Source organism: Balaenoptera physalus (assembly GCF_965194825.1).
Source record: "Balaenoptera physalus genome assembly, chromosome: 15".
NCBI classification, from domain to species: domain Eukaryota; kingdom Metazoa; phylum Chordata; class Mammalia; order Artiodactyla; family Balaenopteridae; genus Balaenoptera; species Balaenoptera physalus.
The window spans coordinates 79,558,555-79,578,768 of record NC_138894.1 but is presented as its reverse complement, the minus strand read 5'-3'; the positions used below and the strand labels follow the sequence as shown (position 1 = coordinate 79,578,768).

The following is a 20,214-nucleotide window of genomic DNA, read 5'->3' as shown; positions in this document are numbered from 1 at the left end:
GCGTGGGCTTCTCATTGCAGTGGCTTCTCTTGTTGAGGAGCACGGGCTCTAGGCACACAGGCTTCAGTAGTTGTGGCATGTGTGCTCAGTAGTTGTGGCTCACGGGCTCTAGAGCGCAGGCTCAGTAGTTGTGGCGCTCGGGCTTAGTTGCTCCATAGCATGTGGAATCTGCCCGGACCAGGGCTCAAACCCGTGTCCCCTGAATTGGCAGGCGGATTCTTAACCACTGCGCCACCAGGGAAGTCCACGGCATTCTGATTAGAGGCACCTTTCCTTTGCTACCAACATTTGTGAGTATGTAACTGACTTTGTAAGCGGCAAGCAACAGAACCCCCATTGGATAACAGCACTGGTGTAAGGACAGATATATAGATAAATGGAACAGAATTTTGAGTCCAGAAATAAACCAACATATCTAGGGTCAGTTGATTTTTGACCAGGGAAGAGTCCTCTCTTTATCAAATGGTGCTGGGACAAAAAAGAAGAACAGGAAAAAGAAGAGGCCTCACATAAAGGCCATCCATAGAAAAGTCTCTTTGCCCTAAGGAATCAAAGTAACTCCTTACCAGTGGCTTCAACAGACAAGATTTCTGGAGAACTGGTTTGAAAGTTGAACTCACCACGGGATCCCAGAATTGCTCTCCTGAAGAAGAGTTCAAACGACTCACAGGGTGCCTTTACCTGTGTGGGGATAGCAGGGGTCTGTAGGTGAGGCCCAGTATCAATCTGAATCCCAGCACTAAAAACTATCAAGTAAAAGGGAGATGGGCTCTGTGCGATGACCTAGAGGGGTGGGATAGGGAGGCTGGAAGGGATGCAACAGAAACTAGCACAGTATTGTGAAGCAATTATACTCCAAGATCTATTTAAAAAAAAAAAAAGGAAAAAAGGAAGAAAAAGATAGAGAGGGAGAGAGATAGAAAGGGAGAGAGAGAGACAGAGACAGAAAGAAATAGGAAGGAAGGGAGGGAGGGAGGAACAAAGGAACAAAGGATGCACCTTTCACTGAACTGCCTGACCCAGTAGAATATTCCTGCTGTAACAAATGTCCCTTAGTTTAAAATAATAAATGTTTTGTCCAAGTATTTATGTAAAAAAAAAAAAAAAAACTGTCACGTAAAAACAAATAGGGAAATAGAGATTATATTTGAAAGGATTATTGGGGGGAGGGGGAAGACTACTGAAATAAGGCTGGAGGACAATTACAATGCGGAGAATGTTCAATTGTGAAAAACAAAATCCTGGATTTAGATAAAGAGAGACTTTATTGGAAAGGCTTATTCCAAGAAGAGGAAAAGGAACTACTGCAATGGGGTTTGGGGGATGAGGCAACAACCATCGCTACAGGGGAACGCTATGACCGTGAAGTCTGCAACTGTCTCCAAGGTCAGGCAGAAAATGGCCCTTCTTGTATAGGGAGGAGCGAACAAAGGTTACAAAGAACTGGGTGTGGGGCACAGTGGAATGGGTGGGTGGAGGTGGCAGTGATCGTGTGGCAGATCAGAGTGGTTTACATGGAGGTCAGCCTATTTTTCAGGAGTGATGGTGAAGGAGGGCTTGTACGCTGGATCAGGATGAGGGTGGGTCAAAGTTTAGGAGCCCGGAGGAAGGAGAGAAGCTTAAGTTTGGTCAAAACAAGGTAGCTGGTATTTTGTCCAGATTGGTCAGTGAGAACAATCAGTAAAGCTAATCATTTATGAGGCAAAAAAAAAAAAAAAAAAGGGAATTTGGAGGGTCTATGTCTGACCTTGTCATAGGTAAACAAGGGGGCATCCCTGAGTCTTATCTAAACCACGTGGGGAAGGGTGGTTTCTTCCTTGCTGTCAGCCCTTTCAGGGGCACGAAAGGATGGGAGGATTTTTTAACCGTCGCTTTCCAGAATCACAGGTCTCAGGTGAAGTTCAACATGGTCAGAATGCAGGTAAATCTCTCCACGGATTCAATCAGCGGCTGACGACGTACGGAGGTAAGTTGATGCTGGGTTCTCAGGTGGGTAGCTCTCTGCATTTTCCGCGTCGGGTGAAGAGGCAAGGAGTAGCAGTGCCCACGGGAAGAAAGAGGCGGCCGCCATTAGCGCGGGTAACGCTGCGGCCCGAGGCGGCCGGCGCCGCCAGCCCCGCCCCCGCGCGCCCTCGCGCGCCCCCCGCGGCCCCGCGCGCGCTCTCGGGTCTGCGCAGAGCCGTCCTCGGCGCGTCCTCGGCGCCGGGCGGCAGTGACCGAGGGGGTACGCAGGGTCGCAGCGGCGCGGCAGTCGAGCTTGAGAGGGTCTGGGGACAGCAGTGCTCCCAGTCTGAGGGGCGGCGGCGCGGCGGCGGCGGCGGCGCCCGCGGCCCCTGAGCGAATTGAGGACGAGGCCGCTAGGCGACGGCGTGGCGGGGCCCCCTCCAGCGGCCGCGCCCGGAGGTGAGTTTCCTGGGGCCGCGCCGCGCTCGGCTGGGCCGGCCGCCGGGGGTGGGCAGGCGTTTCCCGGGCGGGGCGGTGGCGGTCGTTGGGTCGGGCCGAGTCGCCGCACCCCGTCTTTGTCTCGGTTTCGGTGCTCGCGTCTGCGACCCCGAAAGGGCACAGTCGCACGACGGCCGGGGCGGGACTCCTGGTCAGCGCAGGTGAGGCGCGGCTCTGGGCCCGCTGACTGCGCTGCTTTCCCGAGCGGCGGACTCCGGGAAAGCGCCGCGGTGGTTTTCTTTCTCTGCGAGCGCTCGGAAACTTCGAGTTCTCTATTCTCCAAATGCAGAAGTGCAGTACAGAAATCCAGAGCATGTCTTGTTTGGGGTGGACATTTCTTCGGTAACTTCATTAGCTGGCTCCCGCAACTCACTTTTATTTTGTAGGCTTGATGGTCTCTGTTTTTATATTTAATTTCTTTTTTTCTCTGTGTCCGTTTTTATTTGCAGTTTGTTATTTGTTAGCAATGACGAACGTTAGTGTGGCATCCAGCGTTGCTTCCTTCGTACTTATTCGAGATCATTGAAAGACAGGTGGGACTTCCCTGGCGGTCCAGTGCAGTGGTTAAGATTCCGCGCTTCCCTTGCAGGGGGCGCGGGTTCCACCCCTGGTCGGGGTAACTAACATCCCGCATGCCGAGCGACGACCAAAAAAATAAATTTAAAAGAAGTAATAATAAAGATAGGAAATTGACAGTCTGCGTTTATGTCAGTGTGGAATTGTAAAGTGTGACAGATTGTATAAGCGACGTGAAAACCAGCTTCTTTACTTCATAGTCATAGCTCAAGTATGCTTTTGGACTGTTTATAAGGTTTTTAATTATATTGATACTTTAGTTTTAATGGGAAACTCTTTAAAAGTTGATGTTGTGTCTTCTATGTAAATATGCTGAAAGTCATATTGATTTAAAAAGCAGTTAAATCCAGTCAATGTTGAGCACGTATGTGTAACACTGAAGTTAGAGCGAGGCACTGATCTAATCCAAAAATGAATAAGAATTGTGTGCAGGATGGAGGGAGTGATTAAGCACACAAACAATGATGCAAGGCAAAAACTACAAACGCGTTGAGCACTGACTCTTAGCCCTGCGTGTGGTAAATACTTTACATGCATACTTTAATTACTTAATATTTAATGCTAATTGCCTAGTTTATCATCCGAGTGTTTTTAGTACCTGTTGTGTGCTGAGTACTAACGATATGATTGATGGTGACCATTATAGGTTTTTGGCTTTAAAGACTTTACATTGTCATTGGAGGACACAAGGAACCACACAAGTGAATGCCAGTTTACCTAGAGAGAAGCTAAAAAGGAAGAATGTAGGGTGTTGTGAGAGCGTGTAACCGGGGTACATATCCCAGCTGAAGAAATCAGTTAAGGTTTCCCTAGGAAAGTAATCTTTGCACTCAAGTTATTACGGGTAAGTAGGAATTAGGTGAAGGTGACTCCCAAAGGAGGGAAGAAAGGTCCAGGTAAAGGAAATCAGTTGCACAGAGGCTTGGGAAGGTTTTGGGAACTGAAGGTCAGAACAGTTGGAAAGAGTGTGGAAAGCGAAAGGGGGCTGTGGTTAGGGCCCCAGAGATGATGTGGGGCCTTTTATTAAACAATGTTAAGGATTTAGGACCAGCTTTTTCTTTTCTTTTTTAAAACTTTTATAGGAGAGTTTTCAAACCACTCAAATGTAGTGAGAGAACATTGCAGTGAACTCCCCTGTCATGTTATCCAAAGGATTTAGACCTTATTTGAACAGTAGTGGGAGGTCCCTGAAGGATTTTAAGCAAGGAAGTCCCACAATCAAATTTGTATCTTAATCAAAAAGGTCACCCTGACTCCTGTGTAGACACTGAATTGAATGCGGACAAGAATGGATGTGGGGAAACCACCCAGAGATGGTCGCTGGGACTAGGTTTGTGGCTGTGATGGTAGGGCAAATTCTAATGTAACAGGGAAGAGCCAAATTGGACTCCATGTTGGATCCGTTTCTTTAACCTTTGCTTTCTGCTGCTTTTGTTCACTAAAAGAATAGTGTGTATACATAATGCCCTGCCTGGGGGAACCCTGCCCCTCTGCCTGAAGGTTAAACCAAAGTGCCTTTGTTCAGGGAAACATCTGGACCCTGTCCCACCTGTGGATGGCCACAAGAAAGAAGAAATTAACACATCCCCTCCTCGAGGCTGGCCATTCCAGGGGATATTTGCAAAACTTATGGCCTTTTTACTTTACTTCCTTATCTCCTCCCCCTCTCTGTGCTATAAAAGAAACTGACATCCACACCCCTGGAAGATGGTTTTTCAGAGACACTTGTCTGCGATCTTCTTGGTCTTCCGGCTATAAAAGAAACTGACATCCACACCCCTGGAAGATGGTTTTTCAGAGACACTTGTCTGCGATCTTCTTGGTCTTCCGGCTTTCCGACTTTTGCCTCAGCACCTTGTCTCCGATTTATTGGCCAGTTGTGTGGCAAGCAGAGCGAGCTTGGACTCGGTAACACCAAGAGTATATAATTGATCTCTCCTTGCTGTGTTAGTAATTCTATATTCATGCCTTTTGGAAGAATTATGGAAGGTTTTCTTAAGATTGTATTTGAGATGGGTTTTGCAAGGTAAATAACATTTCAGTATGGAGCCCATTCTGAAATGAGAACATCTTGGTGTCAAGAGGATGGCTGACTCAGCAACCTTAACAGTTTCTGCAGAAGTTTCACCTTTCTCCTGGGATTTTCTTAAATTACTTTTGTCACTATCACTTTGGTCTTTGGGAGCATATAACTTCCCTTATTAACAATTTTTTCTAGAAGACAACAAAAATGTATTTTCTTCATTACTGCAATTACAGCTAAGATAAGCTGAAACTTCCCAAAAGATTTCATTTTATTGTTGAATACGTAATAGTTAATAAACTAGAATTCACAAATATACAAATAAACTGTCTTTTAAAGTGTTTGATCTGATGCTCCCATAGTTTGCTCTTGGAAGCCTAATCCTATTCCATAGAAGATGTAACTGAAAGGTGATCCAATGGTTTCTTTAAAGAGAAACTTCAGCTTCTACATAGCAGGCCTAGTGGCATAATATCTTGATGTAAATCCATAATCTTAAAGACAATAGCCCGTAGTATATGTTTATAAAAATAAGTAAAATTTGTAATATGCAAATTTTTCTTTCAAGTTCTAATGTATACATTTAAAAGACTACATTTCTTAGTAGTCTAAATCTATTTTGACTGAATTTTCCTTTTAGTCGATATGTTCCAAGAAGCTCAGTCTCCTCTGGCTCCTGACTGATTTTATTACTGCAGTTGTTGGGAGTAAGTGAGATAATATTTGAGAAGGTGTTGAGTAAACTGTGATATACAATACAAATGTAAGATGGTAGTGGTACTAATTAGGAGTAAACTGAAACAAAATGAAGGAAATTCTGTTCATCTGTCCATTCTGATGCCCAGCCTCATACTGGTAACTAAGATATTGGTCAGATGGCTTTTTTATTCTCTACATACAGTATACAACGACGTAAGTTCATTCGTATCACATGACTGATGATTGTAGACGCTCAATAGATATAAATTTTACATGGTCCATTTCCGTATTACTAATTTATGGTAGGAAATACCTAAAATAATGGTGACTTTATGTCCATTATAGAATGAGTTTTTACTTCATAATTCTATGCCAAGGAAAAACATTCAGTATGTTTTTCCTTGTTAGTCTGTAAACTCCCTGGTGATAGATACTGTGTCTGTCCTATTGACTCTCCTATCATTAGTTCTAAACCAGTGCTTTACACACAGTGGTGGGAGGTTCAATAAATATACAGATGTTGTTTAATTAGTGAAATCAAAAGTAAAATTTCATAGCCATGCCAAAATTAGAACTTTTTAAAAATCATTATTAAAAAAATTTTTTTTAGTTTTTTTTTTTGTTTTTATTTATTTTCCTTAATTTTTTTTTGGCTGCGTCAGGTCTTAGTTGTGGCACATGGGATCTTTGTTGAGGCATGCAGGATCCTTTTCGTTACAGCGCAGGTCTGCTCAGGTTTCTCTCTAGTTGCAGCGCACAGGCTTCTCTCCAGTTGTGGCATGCAGGTTTTCTCTCTCTAGTTGTGGTGCACAGGCTCCAGGGCATGTGGACTCTGTAGTTTGTGGCACGCGGGCTGTGTAGTTTGTGGCACGCGGGCTCTCTCATTGAGACACACGAACACAATAGTTGTGGCACGTGGGCTTAGTTGCCTCGCAGCATGTGGGATCTTAGTTCCCTGACAAGGGATTGAACCCACGTCCCCTGCATTGGAAGGCGGACTCTTTACCACTGGACCACCAGGGAAATCCCCAAATTAAAACTTTTGAGACTTAAGTCTGAAGGTGTTTTCTTACCATAAGTCGTTGTAACAGAGGTTATGATTGTGGGCTGGGAAAAGAGAAGGGAGCATAACATTATTGTATTCTCATTATTGTATTTCTTTTGTTCTCAAAACAACCTTCTTAGGAGGATAATTATTTCCAAGTTACATGTTAGGCAACTAGGACTTAGAGAAGTTAAATAACAACACTTAAGCTCAAAAATGATGTAGCCAGTATTCCAGTACAGGATACTTTGAATCCAGAGTCTGTTCTTCATTCTCTTTTGCTGTCATGAAACAAGTAAAAACAATTATCAGTAGCTTATAACTACGAAATGATGAAAAATATTAGTAATTTGCTAGAGAACAGTAACCTATTAACAGGAAACATAGTGAGATACTTTAAGGATGGCTACTCCTTGCTTTGTGCTTGCTAAGCACTACAGAAGAAACAGGAAATGTGTAAGTTGTGATACCTGTCTTCAAGGATCTTGGATCTAGTAGAGCTAAAAGAAACAATAGTAAGTAATATCAGACGATATGATTTAAATGCCAAAGATCTAAGCTTTAGGAGAGGATTATTAATAAGGGTTTACTATTTCACCTTTACAGTAGGAGTAGATCTTGAGCTGGGACTTGAAGGATAATTTAGATTTGAATGCCTAGAAGTGAGGCAGGAGATAGATGGGCTCCAGGCTAGGCATTTACAACTGGCCTCCTGTTCACACCTCCTGGGGTGAGAAGAAGATGGGCTCCAAGCTGGACATTCATTACCAGCCCCCTGTTTACACTTCCTGAAGCAAGAGACAAACGGGCTCCAGGACTACATATTATGACCGGACTTCTGTCTGTATTTCGAGATCTGCACCTCGTTATAAAAACCGGCAACAGGAATAGGGTAAATAACCAGACATTGGGCATTTTTATGGCAGGGACAGAGTGGGACTAAACCCTATTAAAGGATCAAGAGGTCATACACTTCCCATCACTGGGACAAGGGAGACATTACGCATGTGCAAAAGCCTTCATGGGATCAAAAAGGCAGGGAATGCCAGACCATAGTTAAGTCTTGCTATCTCCTCCCAGAGGCCTTCGCGGTGGGATCCACCTTAACTTAGGGGTGCGTGCGCACCCAGGGGAGGGTCCAGAAGCAAATTAGCCATGGGGTCAAAACACTACTGTTGGCCAAAAGAAGACAAAGACCTGGAAGACTGCCCCCTTATAAAGGATTTAAACTTCCCAAGGGCACTACTCTCTCTGAGTTCCTCCGTGCGTCTTTCCGCATGTACTTTGTTTTTCCAGTAAACTTTTTGCTTTTCTCTTTACCTTCTGCCTCCTTGCCTGAATTCTCTCCTGACAAGGCAGGTAAGAAACAGGGACCCAGGCCCTAGCTGCTGGCCCCTGTGGTCCAGTGGTTAGGACTCCCTGTCCCGGAACTAAGATCTTGCTTCCTGCTACTGCTTGCTGCTGCTTGCTGCAAGCTGCCGCTTACTGCTGCCTGTGTCCAAAATCAGAAGGATGGTTACAATGTGAACAAAGAAGTGGAATGGACATGTTATGTTTATGACACAGTCAGGATCATATCTAAACTAAAGGATTATTTTAGAGTAGTTGAAAATAATGTTGGAAAACTGTCAACTGAAAAGCAAACAGCACCACCAGAATGTAATGTCCACAGGGGCTGGGATCTGTCTATTTTGTTCAGTATGTATCCCAAGCACCTAGAATCATGCCTGGTATATAGTAGGAGCTGAATAAATATACATTTTTAATATTTTAAACAACTTTATTTAGGTATAATTAATATGCAGTAAGATGCACATATTTAACATACCATGTAATATTTAAAAATGAAGTAGTATTTAACTATCTATTACTGGTTCTTAAATAAAAAAGAAGCAAATAAGTCAAAATATAAACTTTTCTGAAATCTGGGACTTCCCTGGAAATCCAGTGGTTAAGACTCTGAGTTCCCAATGCAGGGGGCACAGGCTCCATCCCTGGTCTGGGAAATAAGATCCCACGTGCAGCGAGGTGCAACCTTAAAAAAAAAAAAGCTTTTGAAATCTGAATAGTTGGGATGGGTGTTTATATTTTTCTATTCTTTTGTGTATGTTTGAAAGGGAAGTAATTTATTTTTTATTTTTATTTTTTTGGCCGCACCGTGCGGCTTGTGGGATCTGAGTTCCCCCACCAGGGATTGAACCTGGGCCCACGTCAGTGAAAGTGCCGAGTCCTAACCACTGGACTGCCAGGGAATTCCCAAAAAGGAAGTAATTCTTAAAGTGAAGCAATTAAATAGTTTTAGAAATATGAGATTTCAAGGACAAGGTCTTAGGAGAAAACCATGAAATTCTGGCTTTCTGAATATATTTTCAGTTGGTTTTCTGGTTTTTAAATTTTTTTTAAATCGAAACAATATATAGTTTAAAAGGCAAATATGTAGAGTCAGAAGACTTAAAACTAAAAGTGCTCCCACTCCATTTCCCTAAAGACAACTGCTTTGAACTCATAGCTGTTTCTTATGTAGTTTACAGCTGTATTTCTGAACAGTATGTGTTTTGAGTTATTAATTTTGAACATTGCGTTTTGTATTGCTGTTAGGATAGATAACTGTTTTAGCTCGATTATGCTGTCAACTACAAATTGGCATTTTCCATTGGCACTTGCCATCTACCTCTACAAGGATTAAATCATGTGCTGCTACAGCTGCTGATTTTCAACACCCCCTGAAAGGAGTTCAGGGTGCAGAGCAGAAATGAGGCACTCTGTGCTCTGGGAAAAACAGGCAGAACAGGTCTGCAGATAGGTATTTTCAGGAGCTGATTTTATGAGCCCAATTCTTTTTTTTTTTTTAATAGTAATCTTTTATTTATTTATTTATTATATTTATTTTTGGCTGTGTTGGGTCTTCGTTTCTGTGCGAGGGCTTCCTCTAGTTGCGGCAAGCAGGGGCCACGCTTCATCGCGGTGCGCGGGCCTCTTCACTATCTCGGCCTCTCTTGTTGCGGAGCACAGGCTCCAGACGCGCAGGCTCAGTAGTTGTGGCTCACGGGCCTAGTTGCTCCGTGGCATGTGGGATCTTCCCAGACCAGGGCTCGAACCCGTGTCCCCTGCATTAGCAGGCAGATTCTCAACCACTGCGCCACCAGGGAAGCCCCAGCCCAATTCTTGTATCTCCTAATATCTAGAAGAACACTAAAATCCTTCATGGTGACATCTATTCCTCGTGACTAGCAGAAACCTTCTGCAAAAAAGTCTGTGCTGGATTGCATGTACTCCCCCTTCACCAAAATCACATATATACTGACCTTCCCCCCTACCTCTTTGGAGCAGTTTCTCAGAGCTACCTGGGATGCTGTCTCCTGGGCTCTGCAGTCCTTATTTTGCCCCAAATAAAACTTAACTCAAAACTCTCACATTGTGCATTTTTTTAAGTCGACAATGCTTATCCCCTTTTCCTTTTCACATTCTTTTAATGGCTTTAGCTAAGTTTTTTCCATACCATAAACAAATATATACACTATTTTTTTTCCCTTTGGACCTCAGATTTATCCTTGGCCCAGAGATGACATAATCATATTTATCTAATAAATGTAATAAGCACTTGCAAACTCCAGAGGACATTGACAGTGCTGTATCTTATATTTAACAATCATCTTTAATGGTTGCATTTTTAAAGCATACAGTTTATTTAATTGTGTAATCCATTGAAGATGTTATACATTTTTGATATTTTAAAAAATATCTTCCCCCTTCTCTGATTTATTATTGATACTTTGTAAATCTAAAGCTTAATCCAGTGCCTTACATTTAATAAATATTGAGTAAAATTCTTTTTTTTTTTTTTTTTTTTTTTTTTAATTTTATTTATTTATTTATTTATTTTTGGCTGTGTTGGGTCTTCGGTTCGTGCGAGGGCTTTCTCTAGTTACGGCAAGTGGGGGCCACTCTTCATCGCGGTGCGGGGACCGCTCTTCATCGCGGTGCGCGGGCCTTTCACTATCGCGGCCCCTCCCGTTGCGGGGCACAGGCTCCAGACGCGCAGGCTCAGTAGTTGTGGCTCACGGGCCCAGCTGCTCCGTGGCATGTGGGATCTTCCCAGACCAGGGCTCGAACCCGTGTCCCCTGCATTAGCAGGCAGATTCTCAACCACTGCGCCACCAGGGAAGCCCAAGTAAAATTCTTTGGATGAAATAATAGTCTGTTTTCATTTTTTAAGTCTAGGGAATAATTTTGAAGAGCAGTACAGGAGGGATTAAGAAGTCTTTAGAAATACAAAATACCCACTTGAGACAATAAAGACATCCAATTTGCCTTGATTGTTGGATGCCATCTTCTCTGATGTGGCTCTAGTAACTCCTACCCAAAAGCTAGCTGAAAGGCTAAAAGGCAGCCTGTGAAGTTCTTGTTGGGGGTGCTGTTGAAGGTGCCCTCCCCCACCTTATGTTGGGTACTGACTCCTCTGCCTCATTGCATTTCCTCATTTTTCCTTCCTTTCAGTTTCTCCCTGTCTTTCAGAATTGCTCACAATTTTGTTACAAAAAGGCTAAGAAATAAACTAACAGTTTATGTTCAATTCGTAATGAAAACAATAGAAGCATTTAAAACAGTTTTCAATGATATTTTCCAGAGCAGACTCTACTATCCTACTTTCATTCTTAGCAAAACAGATGCTAAGTGGGAATTAGTGCTCCAGCCAAATTGGCTGTGGTTATGAGCCCAGTTCCATTAGCAGCAGGAAACTGGAATGGAAGTCAGGACCTAAGATCATTCAGACTGATGTTATCTGGTGAAAGGCTGCTGCTGGATCCTCAGTTACCTAGATTAAATCCACCTGCAGATACTTCGGAGACTTTTAAGTGGGAGCAGTATGCTACTACTTCTAGTCGCCATTTTCTGTTTCTCATTGCTTTGAAATGGGTCTGGTGGATCTTCAGTGGCTATTACTGAGCAGGTCTGCCCTTTGTTTAAATATGCTTAATACTTACATTTTTTAATACTTATATTTTTAAATAGAGGTATTTGCTTTTTTTTTTTTCTTTTTTCTTTTTATTTATTTTTGGCTGTGTTGGGTCTTCGTTTCTGTGCGAGGGCTTTCTCTAGTTGCGGCGAGCGGGGGCCTCTCGCTGTCGCGGCCTCTCTTGTTGTGGAGCACAAGCTCCAGACGCGCAGGCTCAGCAGTTGTGGGTCACGGGCCCAGTTGCTCCGCGGCATGTGGGATCCTCCCAGACGAGGGCTCGAACCCGTGTCCCCTGCATTAGCAGGCGGATTCTCAACCACTGCGCCACCAGGGAAGCCCCTGCTTTTTTATATACATATTCTCCAGAGAGAATTTAAGAAACATATTTGATATATTCTGTTTGAGAGTTGAAATATTTTTAATGCTTTCTGGAGATGTCTAGCTTGATTATATCTTCTTTTTGGTCAAGTGTTTTTCTTTATTTTTCTTTTCTTTTGACCGCACCGCGCGGCATGTGGGATTTTAGTTCCCTGACCAGGGATCGGACCTGCTCCCCCTGCATTGGAAGCGTGGAGTCATAACCACTGGACTGCCAGGGAAGTCCAAAAGTGTTTTTCTTTAGTTTTGTTGTTGTTGTTGTTGTTGTTGTTTTTTGTTTTTGTTTTGTTTTGTTTTTCTTTAGTACACTCTGGGACCTTGATTATCATAAAGTCTTTCTTGACCTAATAGTAACATTCTCTTAAGGGTTTGTTTTAAGCACATGTAAAAAGTAACTGTAATCTTGTTTGGGTGACTTTTAATTAAAAGTCTAGTTACAAATTATAACTATATAGGTTTACTAAAGCATTGTACTTTTCTCTCCATAATCAGTTTAGTTGTGTTTTCCTTTAATAACCAAACATTCCAGGTTACGTAGAACAGATCTGATTTTTTCCTACCTTGAATGTTGGCAAGTGATAACTTTAATTGTGCAATAGGCAGTTTATAACTATTGTCTGTGTTTGACTTCACATTGCACATCCGTGTGCTGCTAAAATTTCTCTCTGTGCCCACATTGCCTTCAAGCCGTGAGTCAACCAAATGTCTTATGAAGCTCTTTGGTTGTCTTAAAACAGATGTATCTTTATCCTAAACATGATCAATCTATTTCTCATGTTCATCACTTTAAATATGAGTTCATAGTACTTTTCCCCACTTCACATTTCTAATTTGGGGAGTTAGATTCACATACATTATTTCTCACTGAGGATGCAGATCTTTGGAACTACTGCCATTCTTGGATTATTGAGTAATTTACTGATAGAGCAAAAGTACTGCCTTTTAAGAAGCTAATGAAATGACATTGTACAACTCTACATGCATATATTTTTAAGATAGTTCTTTTTATCCCAATTTTTATTATGAAAATTTCAAACATATATAAAAATGTGGAGAATAGTAAACTCCCATGTATACTCATTACCCAGCTTCACTAATTATCAAGTCATAGCCATTTTGGTTTCAATTATACTCTCTCCACTCCTCACTCCACTTGATTATTTTGAAGCAAATTCTAGTTATTGGATTTCATCTAGATATTTCAGTATGTAGGTAAAACAAGTACTTTATTTATTTATTTTTGGCCTCACCACACAGCATTCAGGATCTTAGTTCCCTGACCATGGATCGAACCCATGCCTCCTGCAGTGGAAGCACGGAGTCTTAACCACTTGACCTCCAGGGAAGTCCCTAAAACAAGTACTTTAAAAAGCTACAATCCCATTGTCACACCTTTAAAATTAACAATTACTCCACATATCATCAAATATCCATACAGTGTTCAAATGTTCCTGATTCATAGCTTTTTTCCATTTAGTTTCTTTAAATAATAACATAAATATGGTCCATATGTTGTAATTAGTTGATGTATCTCTTAAATATTTAAAAAGATTATTTCTACTTCTTTTTTCTCCCTGGTAATATATATATTGAAGAAAATGGATCATTTCTCCTGAAGAATTTCCCGAGTTCTGGATTTTGCTGATTGCGTCCCTGTGATGTCATCTGATCATGTTCCTCTGTGCCCTATATTTCCTGTAATCTGATGTTTAGACCTAGAGGCTTGAATGAATTCAGTTTCATTTTTAGAAAGAAGTCTTCACACGTGGTGGTTTGAGCTTTCACACTGAGGCATATATTTGTTTGTTTTCTTTGTGTGATGTTAGCAGCCATTGATATCATTGCCTAGGTCTGTTTGCATTAGGGGTTGCAAATTGGAGATACTCTAATTCTATAAACCTTCATTTAGCTGAATTCATTTATAAAGGAAACTTCTTTTATTAACTCTTTGATTACTCTGAGTTAGTTCATACAGGAAAGGCAGGATGAATACTTGATTCTTTCCCTTATTTGCCAGTTTTCAAAATAAATTGGTACCCTACTGTTCTGGAAAGATGACCAGTGAATAGTTTCTGTGTTTTAATGAGTATCAGTATGAACTTGCATTTGATGTGTTTCAATTCATGTAGCTGTTTTTCAGTCCCATCTTTCACCAATGGTAGCCTTTTCAAACTGACTTCTGAATCCTTTTTTTCGTTTTGTTTTGGTTTTTTTTGGCTGTGCCTTGCCGCCTGGGAGATCCTAGTTCCCTGACCAGGGATCGAACCCAGGCCCCCGCAGTGAAAGCATCGAGTCCTAACCTCTGGACCGCCAGGGAATTCCCAGCTTCTGATTCCTTTTGACATTAATCCAAGATGTCAATACAAGGCATAAAGTGCATATTTCTTGCCCCAGACCTGGAGACAGCCATTTCTCTAAGAAACCGATTCCTTTTGGTGGGAAATAGTATTTGGAGACCACAAATCTGGGCTGTAGGTGTGCTGTGCTCATTGTTGTCTGATTGCGTATTGCTTTTTGGCCTTTTCAGTGGACAGAGCTACTATGTATTTTCTCAACAGAAAATACAGCGTAAGTTCATAATGATGTTTCTGATTTAAAATATAGGATTACAGGATTTTTGCTTGGCTTCTTTGATTTTTATATTTCTATCTCTTTACTCTTACTCTGAAAAAAAATCTTGGTTTTTAGGGACAGATCATAATTACATCTTTGCTTTATCTCAGTGTCTCTCAACTTCAACACTATTAACATTTTGGGCAGTACTTTCTTGTGGGGGCTGTCTTGTGCATTGTAGGATTTTCATCAGCATCCCTAACCTCATCTACCAGATACCAATAGCGCCCTCCACCCCAGTTGTTGTGACAGCCCAAAAATGCCTCCGGCCAATGCCAGGTATCTTCTTAGGGGCACTATTGCCTCCTGGTTGAGACCCACTGCTTTATCTTTATACCATACTTTTCATATAAACAATACTAATATATTATTGCTAATAATATGACTACTAGAAACTTCATTTTTCCTCTTTGGGTTCATCCCACTAGGATATATGGTAAAATTACCATGTTTTAAATTTACTTGAAATAATTCCTCTCTGTCAGTTCAGTTAATTCGTTTCATTTTTACTTTCAGTTTATAGGGATTGCTTTTTTAAAATTTAACTTTGTTTTATAAGTGCATAAAATATTTGCATGGGTCCAAAGTTGATCTAAAAAACAAGATACATTCAGAGAAATCCAGCTTCTGCCCTTACTCCCTTCACCCAGTGCACTCTCTCCCACTTTATAAGTAACCTTATTATTTATTTTTTGGTTTACTTTTTCATTTTTTCCTAATGTAAACAAATATACGTATATTCATGTCCACCTCTTTGTTAGATAAACAGTACCATATCATACATATTTTTCTCCATTTTGCTTTTTTCACTTAACAGTACATCCCACTGTGTGGATTTACCATAGTTTATTCAAGAAGTCCCTATTAATGGACAAGTTGAGGTTTTTTACAGGCTTTGCTGTTACAATCAATGCTGTAAATAATTCTACAGTGAATAGTCTAGTGTATTCACCTTTTTATATTTTTGCTAAAGTATCATTGGGATGGATTTTTAGATAATGGGATTTCTAGATATACGTGTCAAAGAAAAAACAGAGCTGGACAGTAGTTAAAGCAGTAAAACCAGATTCTGTTCAGGAACTATTGTGATAGGGGAAAAGAGACCTCAGTGTGGAACTGGACTCGATTCTGCATATAACATGGACAGGGGCTTCCCTGGTGGCGCAGTGGTTAAGAATTCGCCTGCCAATGCAGGGGACACGGGTTCGAGCCTGGATCCGGGAAGATCCCACATGCCACGGAGCAGCTAAGCCCGTGCGCCACAACTACTGAGCCTGCGTTCTAGAGTCTGCGAGCCACAACTATTGAAGCCCGCGTGCCACAACTACTGAAGCCTGTGTGCCTAGAGCCTGTGCTCCGCAACAAGAGAAGCCACCACAATGAGAAGCCTGCGCACCGCAACGAAGAGTAGCCCCCGCTCGCTGCAACTAGAGAAAGCCCATGTGCAGCAATGAAGACCCAACGCAGCCAAAAAATAAATAAATAAAATAATTTTTAAAAAAGATGGACAAGTGGGGATTTATAGTCAAAGAGCAAGGTAGGGGTCAGTGGATGGAAAATTACTAAGAGAAACCTCAAAGGTAAGGGGGGATTCTTGCTAAACTGAACTACAAGATTCTTGCTGAAGGCAGGCCAGGGTGATCAGTATCATGGCGGGGTTGGCGGGGGAGTTCAGAGTGAGGAGTTTGATCAGGTATCAAGGGTGGAGGGATTCTGGGTAAAGCTGCTTAACAGGATTCTTGCTAAAATTGGGCTCTACAGGAACAGAAATGGAAGCCCAAGGTCAGGCCTCCTTGAGAAGATGCCTCAGAGGAGCCTAACTACAGTTTGGTCAAGGAGAGATTCTTTGTCATATGCATAGGTGACTAGGTAATGCCACATTCCCTTCCCCGGATATGTGTGCCATTTTGCATTCCCACCGAAAATGTTTGAGGCTGTTTCCCCACACTCTCAGCAACAAAATGTGTTGCAAGACTTGTAAGTTTTTGCCAGTCTGATTGGTGAGAAATGGTATCATAATATAGTTTCAATTGCATTTATTTCATTATAAGTGAGACTGACATCTTTTCACATATTTTAGGGCCATTTGCTCCTCTCTTTCTGAGACGTCTCTGTTCATATTTGTTGCCTTTTGATGGTTGGCCTTTTTCTTCTCTGTATCAGTTCTTTATATAATAATAACCTTTTAGTTGTAATGCCAGTTCCCTTTGTTTATTTGTTTGTTTTTGTTTGTCATCTGCGTTTTTACTTTGTAGAAATTTTAAAAAATTTTTTTATTCTCACATAGTTAAATGTATCAGTCTTTTCCCTTATTGCTTCTGGATTTGAGTTATAGGAAAGTTGTCTTCTCTTCCAGGTTATAGGGAACTTTACCATGTTTTCTTTAATAATTAAAAAGTTTGCCTTTTTTAAAGTTTTTTTTTATTGTGGTAAAATACATACACATATAACATAAAATTTGCCATCTTAACCAATTTTAAGTGTACAATTCAGCAGCATTAATAATATTCACAGTGGTGTGTAACCATTACCACTGTCCATTTCCAAGACTTCTTCATGGTCCCAAACGGAAACTCTGTGCCTGTTACGTAGTAATTCCACATTCCTCTCTTCTCCCAGTCCCTAAAAACCTCTGTTTTACTCTCTATCTCTATGAATTTGCCTTGTATGAAATATCAATGTAACTAGAATCATGCAATATTTGTCCTTTCGTATTTGGCTTAATTCACTTAATATTTTCAAGGTTTATCCGTGTTGTAGTATGTATCAAAACTTCATTCCTTTTTATGGCTAATTAATATTCCATTGTATGTATATACCACATTTTGTTCAGACATTCATCTGTTGATGGACATCTGGATTATTTCCACCTCTTGGCTATTGTGAATAATGCCTCAACCACCAAATGCTTTTCTACAGCAGCTGTACCGTTTTACATTTCCACCAGCAATATTCCGGTGTTCTAATTTCTCCACATCCCTGTCAACACTTATTATTTTTGTTTTATTAAATAATAGCTATTCTTTTTTTTTTTTTTTTAATTTATGTTTGGCTGCATTGGGTCTTCGTTGCTGCGTGCAGGCTTTCTCTAGTTGCGGCGAGCAGGGGCTACTCTTCGTTGCGGTGCACGGCCTTCTCATTGCAGTGGCTTCTCTTGTTGCGGAGCATGGGTTCTAGGCGCACAGGCTTCAGTAGTTGCAGCGTGCAGGCTCAGTAGTTGTGACTTGCGGGCTCTAGAGCCCTGGCTCAGTAGTTGTGCTGCCCGGGCATAGTTGCTCTGCGGCATGTGGGATCTTCCTGGACCAGGGCTCGAACCCGTGTCCTCTGCATTGGCAGGTGGATTTTTAACCACTGCGCCACCAGAGAGGTCCCAATAATAGCTATTCTGATGTGTATAAAGTGGTATCTCATTGTGACTAGTGATGTTGAGCATCTTTTTCATGTGCTTATTGTCTACTCAGTATTTCTTCTTTGGAGAAATGTCTGTTCACATCCTTTGCCCAGTTTTGAATTGGTTTGTTTTCCCTGTTTTTAAGTTGTATTTTTCTTGATTCATCATTTGCTTGATAGCTGTAAACCTTTGACTACTTTCCAGAGTTCTAAGTTGGTCCTAATAGTTTCTGCTTGTTTTTCAATGTTTCTGTGGGGACAGGAGCTTGGAGCTGCCTATTCTTTCATTTTGCTGACATCACCCTCAGGTTCAATTTTTAAATTTTAGATCTTGGATATATCTGGAATTTATCTTGCTAATGGTGATTCCATATGACTGTTGAATTTATTTAAAAGTCCATCTTTTCCTGATTTTTTAAGATCTAATAGTATGGACTCCTCATGGGTTTTTGTTTTATTCAGTGAGTTATAATCCATTAGTATCATTATTTACTTTGATGTTCCATTTCCCAGACTTGTCCAGTGGGAACCCCTTCAGGTGGCTTCAGTGTCCTTTTGATATGTCCTCATCATTCACTGAGCACCATCTTACTTTCTAGTGCAAGATATTTCGGGCTCATTTGTTCTTTCTCTGTCCCAGCCCTGGAATCAGGGCCCTGGAATCAGCCTTTTCTCCAAGGAGCCATGATTCCTTTTCTTGGAAAACTGTATTTAGAAGCCAAGATGTAGGCTTTTGGTATGTCTGTCATTGCTTCCAGGACCTCTCAAAGGGCAGATGGCTTGGACTCTTTTAAACATTGATTTGTTTCCTTATTTCTTATATTATTTTTGTTGTAAGGGCAAAAGAGTATTGCAGAAAGTTTGGGAAAGAGAGAAAATAATCCACAATTTTTTACCCCCCCAACAATAACTATTTTCACTCTTGCTTCTCTCCATTTTTAAAAAAATTGATTAATTTATTTTTGGCTGCATTGGGTCTTTGTTGCTGTGCGTGGGCTTTTTCTAGTTGCGGGGAGTGAGGACTACTCTTAGTTGTGGTGCGTGGGCTTCTCATTGAGGTGGCTCCTCTTGTTGCGGAGCACGGGCTCTGGGTGCGCAGGCTTCAGTAGTTGTGGCACATAGGCTCAGTAGTTGTGGCTCACGGGCTCTAGAGTGCAGGCTCAGTAGTTGTGGTGCATGGGCTTAGTTGCTCCGCAGCAGGTGGGATATTCCTGGACCAGGGCTCGAACCCGTGTCCCCTGCATTGGCAGGCGGATTCTTAACCACTGCACCACCAGGGAAGTCCCTCTCCGTTTTTTCATACACATTCAATTTCATTCCTAGTGAATGAATAATTTTTGTTTCTTGTATTTTCACTTATGTGACATCTTTTTCTATTTGGCTACATAAATTGCTTCATAATTATTTTTAAGGGATACGTATTATCCCATCAAGCAGCTATATCATGACCATTTACTTTATTTTCAGTTTTTCCTAACGGATAACAGCTGTGGCAGACATATTTTATGTATATAGCTTACATTGTTGTTCTTTTAAGTTCCCAGAAATGTGGAAGATCATGGTCAAAATATTTATACAGCATGTAAATACATCTGGTCAGTTTGCTTTCCCCCAGAATTGTAAGAATGAGTTTATATTCCCTATTTTTATTCCCGTCTTGTCCCTAGATTCTTCTGACCAATTTTTTTTCTTTTTTTTTTTTTTTAGATTCCATATATATGTGTTAGCATATGGTATTTGTTTTTCTCTTTCTGACTTACTTCACTCTGTATGACAGACTCTGCAGACCTACTAGAGAATGGACTTGAGGATACGGGGAGGGGGAAGGGTAAGCTGGGACAAAGTGAGAGAGTGTCATGGACATATATACACGACCAAATGTAAAATAGATAGCTAGTGGGAAGCAGCCGCATAGCACAGGGAGATCAGCTCTGTGCTTTGTGACCACCTAGAGGGGTGGGATAGGGAGGGTGGGAGGGAGGGAGATGCAAGAGGGAAGAGATATGGGTACATATGTATATGTATAACTGAGTCACTTAGTTATAAAGCAGAAACTAACACAACATTGTAAAGCAATTATACTCTAATAAA

The 20,214-nt window shown here is 41.4% G+C and overlaps 1 protein-coding gene across 5 annotated transcripts in view; it reads left to right on the top strand.

Moving 5' to 3' along the window:
- The first annotated feature begins 830 nt into the window (after positions 1-830).
- Positions 831-20,214, top strand: part of UBXN2A (UBX domain protein 2A) — a 50,373-nt gene continuing 30,989 nt past the window's right edge. For 2 of the 5 annotated variants that reach the window (XM_082427489.1, XM_082427490.1), the window contains exon 1: positions 831-1,966. In XM_082427489.1, the coding sequence (XP_082283615.1) occupies positions 1,849-1,966 (118 nt within the window). In that variant the 5' untranslated portion in view covers positions 831-1,848. Of the gene's footprint in view, positions 1,967-2,129; positions 2,404-2,584; positions 2,604-20,214 lie in introns of those variants that run through there. The other 3 variants (XM_082427486.1, XM_082427487.1, XM_082427488.1) reach the window with 3 other exon arrangements.